Source organism: Etheostoma spectabile, chromosome 9 (assembly GCF_008692095.1).
Source record: "Etheostoma spectabile isolate EspeVRDwgs_2016 chromosome 9, UIUC_Espe_1.0, whole genome shotgun sequence".
NCBI lineage: Eukaryota > Metazoa > Chordata > Actinopteri > Perciformes > Percidae > Etheostoma > Etheostoma spectabile.
In genome coordinates this window covers 21,866,540-21,871,281 of record NC_045741.1, presented here as the reverse complement: position 1 = coordinate 21,871,281, position 4,742 = coordinate 21,866,540, and the positions used below count along the sequence as shown (strand labels likewise).

Sequence of the window (4,742 nt, the reverse complement as noted above, 5' to 3'; positions counted from 1 at the left end):
TGTGTGTGTGTGTGTGTGTACGCGTGGCGGGTGTCTCGCCTGGGCCTTGAGCTGTAAAAAGTAGCTGGCCCTCAGGGGAACCGTAGAGGAGGAGAACAATTTATGGTGAGCAGTAAACCCTCAATTAATCACTTGCCAGCCACTGTGGCCCTGTGCAAAGAGAGGTGGGAATGAATTTTCATTCTCTGCTATTTGTCTCTTGGAGTTCATCGCTTATGTTTATAAGTCATCTTTTTATGCCCCATCCTCAGGGCTTCCTCTGCTGAGTGTGTTTTTGTGTGCAGATCCACGGTGGGTAATACAACATGCCCACATCAATGCCACAAAGCTGGGGGGACAGATGGTGACGCCATACACATGCACACACTCAGAGGACAGGGGAAACGCCCCTTAGGGACATGTGTGTTGGGGCATGAGAGGGTCAGGGGAGTCTAAGGACCACTGCTGATTTCCTCTGGGAGGCCTGCCGATTATTACACACACGCAGAACAATACCAGACATCCACACATGCTGAGATACATACCAAAGAACACACACACACACACACACACACACACACACACACACACACCAGAATAACACAAACTGGGTGGAAAAACAACTGTAAAATAGAGATGAGGAACGGAGGAGAGAGCATTGTCAAATTTGAGACAAATAGCGGAAAACAAGCTGCTTCATATAAACAAAACATAATGATGTCAGCGTGCGATAGATCCAAAAAGAGATTTTCACCATTTAGAAAAAGACATAAATACGCTTGAGTATAAAAAAAGTGAGCATATAACATTAACAGATTAACAAGAGAGGCCTTCTTACCATAATGTAGCGCCGTCTGTCCTTCATTATCCTGTAAGACAAAAACAAGTCTGAATAATATAACAAAATACATATTGTGAGCATTTGGTCTCAGATAAATTACTTTGCCCAAACTTCCCAAGAGTCAACAAGAAAACTTTCAACTACTAGAATAACAATCACCTCCTACTTGTTGGCTGTGGACAAAAGCTGCCACGTTTTCATTGTACCAAAGGCGAATTATGAGTTGATGAGATATTGATTTGAAGAACATGGGACCTGCAAATCAAATCTTTCAACTTGCAGGTGACTTGCAGTTCGGATCAACCTGAACCAATAAGCTGCTGAAACTCAACAGATTACTGTGGAGGCGCTAACAGCGTTACGTATCTATCCTGTAAAAACAAACTTAGTAAAATTTGTTGTGTTACATATCTGTAGCAGTTTGTTAACAAGTAAAAGCTGAAACAAACTGTATTTAAGTTAACTGAATTGCTTGAATATGTACATCTTAAAATCCTTTATGTAAATTAAGGAACGTGTCAGCCTGTGCAACAGTGTTGCTCATTTATGTGTTTTTGATGACAACAATAGAGCTCTATTGCACAGACGAATATGTAATCAAGCTTTGGATAGGCAGAAAATACTTTTCATGCAATATGTTAGCAATAAGAAAAGAAAAAAATATTTGAAGCTTACTTTTTAAAATTAATTAACCATGGAGGCCATGTGACCCAGCTCAGGGACAATGTAAAGAAAAGTGTCAGGGGCTAACCAGAAAATCAGTTGTGGTCTCTTGCGTGCATGCCTGTGTGTGCGTCTCTGTGCGTGTGTGTTTATGCGGATATGTGGGTGTGCGGTAAAAATGATACTTGGGGTCAAGGGGTCAATGGTAGAGATATATTTCTTGTTAGAACTGTGGATTGGGGACAGGGATGGGGAAATGCGTGTGTGTGTGTGTGTGTGTGTGTGTGTGTGTGTGTTGTGGTGGTGGTGTTGTGTGGGTGTGTGTGTGTGGTGTGTGTGCAGGAACAATGATGATGTCATCAATAGGAATCAGTTCTTAATCACTGTTCAAGCCTGCCTTTGCACCTCATAATGATGATAAATGGTCAAACTGTTGCCCTTAGTCTCAGAACAAGAGCAGTCGTTGAGCTAAGCACAATGGTATCAAATGCCAAAAGACAGATTAAAAGCCAGCAGGCGGCGCAGTGACATTTCCTTCTGTGCCATAAAATGTCAATGCAGTGGAAATACTTTGAAATTACTAAAACTGTTATGGTAAAATTATTCATCAGTCTTTCCACCTTTGCCCTTCTAACAGCAGATCCTCTCATGCACCTTCCTGTTTTTGGTCCCTTCCATGTCCTTTCTCCACTCTTCTCCAATTCTTCCTTCTCTTCTTCTTCTGACCTACCTCGTCTTTTTTCTTTCATTACCTTTCCCACCGTCGCCTCTCTCTTTTTCCAGTCACTCCTCTCTTTCCTCTTCTCTTTCTTTTCATTACCACATCCACCTTTCTCTCTCTTTTCCATTCAGTCTCCTCCTCAATCTTTATCCTTTTCCTTTCCTTCTTCGTCCCTTTCCTGTCTTCCCTTTCTTGCTAGGCACAGTGCAGAGTGATCCTATTGTTGTGCGTGTGTCGCTCTCTCAGGGGCTGCACTTCAGGGACCTGCTGATTGGATTAGAGCTTTCTATTCCCTCTGGGTGGATCACAGAGCACAGATGCAAATCGCCACCAGCGTGGAAAGCGTGCCGTAGTTAACCCACGCCAACAATGCTGTCTGTCTGCAAGTCAAATCACAACCTGTGATGTACTGAGGACACTGTGTCTGTCTCTCACAATGATGTTGGGAGAGAAAGAGAGAGAGAGATAAGAGAGAGAGAGAGAGAGAAAGCGATAGAGAACTGACTAAAATTGACAAATTAATAAGATAGTGTGAAGGCAACCTTTTACTGTGCAGGCATTTTTTTGTAAAACTACACACACACACACACACACACACACACACACACACACACACACACACACCACACACACACACACACACACACACACACACACACACACACACACACACACGGCACAATGGGGCAGTGACAGATGTTTAAAGCCGGGGCCAAGTGAAAGACCTTGATGCACATAAATACATACAGTTATAATTAAAGTGTAAGGGGTTCAATCCCTAATCTGCACCAAGCGTTAATCTGCAGTTAGTTATTCAACAAGCACACACGCGCACAAGCACACGCACACACACACACAAAATATGAATGAGTGGTTGATAATTAACAACCAAAATATGCCTTAAAGTGCAGTTAGCCTGGAAGCAAAACAAAAATACTGTTATACTGTATGTTGCCTGTACACATGCATGTTTGCATGTTCGTGTGTGTGTGTGTGTGTGTGTGTGTGTGTGTGTGTGTGTGTGTGTGTGGCATACATGCTTCTTGCATGTTCATCTGAGGGGTCAGCTGCCTGTCCTCTCAGCGTTCCCTAATGCCCTTTCATCCAGGACGGAGGCTTGATGGAATCACAGGAAATTGGATTGTCTTCCATTTGCTTTGGAAGCAGCCTGGAAGAGACACTCTTTCCCCTCCCACCACTCTCCCCCAGTACCTACAGTTAGCTACCCCATCCCCCTCTCTTGTGCACCCCTGTTCCTATCCCATTATGGAGGCATGTCACACCGTACCCCTGCTTTTACATGTCATCCAAAGTTTCCCCTTGCGGTGCAGAAATACTGGGCTGGATGTCAGCAAAGTGCTCAATAAAGCCGCTGCTTGCACAATACCAGCAGCAGCAGAGCTACAGCACTGTGTAGTGTATCACCCTAATGGGGTGGAGCAATATGCTTAGGAGCAGCATGGATTGGGATTGATCTATTAGTACAAATGCAGTTTTGCTGAATTTGAGTCACACCAATCTATCATTTCTACCACACAAATGATGGGAAGCAAGATGAATGAAAGAGAAAGACGACAAATCAAGAATGTAGAAAGATATGAGCACACAGTTGTATTTCTTTACAGATCCAAATAATACAGTGAGATGATCTTGTGTAAATATTTGTGTTTCTTTCATTCAGATTGCCCTGCAGAAAAAGTCCAGGTCCAACTCAGAGTCAGACTGAGGCCAACCAGGATCAAATGAAACATTGTCTGTAACTATGTTTATCTGCAGAGAGCACATAAAAGACTGTCAGAGATGTTGTGTTCATTTCTGGAAAGTGGTTTTGTTTGTTTTCACAATCAGTCTTCCTTCACGAACCTCGGACGACAAGAGAAGACTCCAAGCATTCAACCCAAGCTGTTTACACCAGCATTAGGTGGAAGGATCAAGGGCATATCAGAAGCAGAAAGTTAACGCAGTCAGGGATACAAATAGGACGCAGATGTCCTTTGAGTCTATCTCCTCTTCAAACTAGGTTTCATTCATTTTGTCTGTGTCTGAGCCAGAGGAGAGATTGTAGGTAGAGGTTAAAGTTATGTCAGGTCTGAGACTGAAGAAAGCAATGTGTGTGTGTGTGTGTGTGTGTGTGTGTGTGTGTGTGTGTGTGTGTGTGTTTGTAAAAACGTTCATCGTTCATACCATGTCAGTCCAACTGACTATGGTCTGTAGCATGATTGTACTGTATATGTACGGTGGCTTGAATAACTTTACTCACCCATGCTAAAGTTGATTAAAAAGAGGAAATTGATCTTAACGCCTTCATTAAAAAAATGTAGGGAAATCCAACCTTTTAAGGCCACCAATTGTCTTTGTGAATGAATAATGTATTGTAAAACAATAAATGTTCTTCCTTAAAATACAGGGGGTATAAGTATACACACCCCTATGTTAAATTCCCATAGAGGTAGGCACATTTTTATTTTTAAAGGCCAGTTATTTCATGGATCTAAGATATTATGCATCCTGATAAAGTTCCCTTGGCCTTTGGAATTA

At 42.5% G+C, this 4,742-nt stretch overlaps 1 protein-coding gene across 1 annotated transcript in view; it reads right to left on the bottom strand.

Annotated features, from left to right (window-relative positions):
- The window catches only part of acbd6 (acyl-CoA binding domain containing 6), a 31,720-nt gene that overhangs the window by 4,032 nt on the left and 22,946 nt on the right, over nt 1-4,742 (bottom strand). Inside the window, exon 7 of the mRNA XM_032526227.1 lies at nt 818-848. Coding sequence (XP_032382118.1) covers nt 818-848 — 31 coding nt within the window. The remainder of the gene's footprint in view (nt 1-817; nt 849-4,742) is intronic.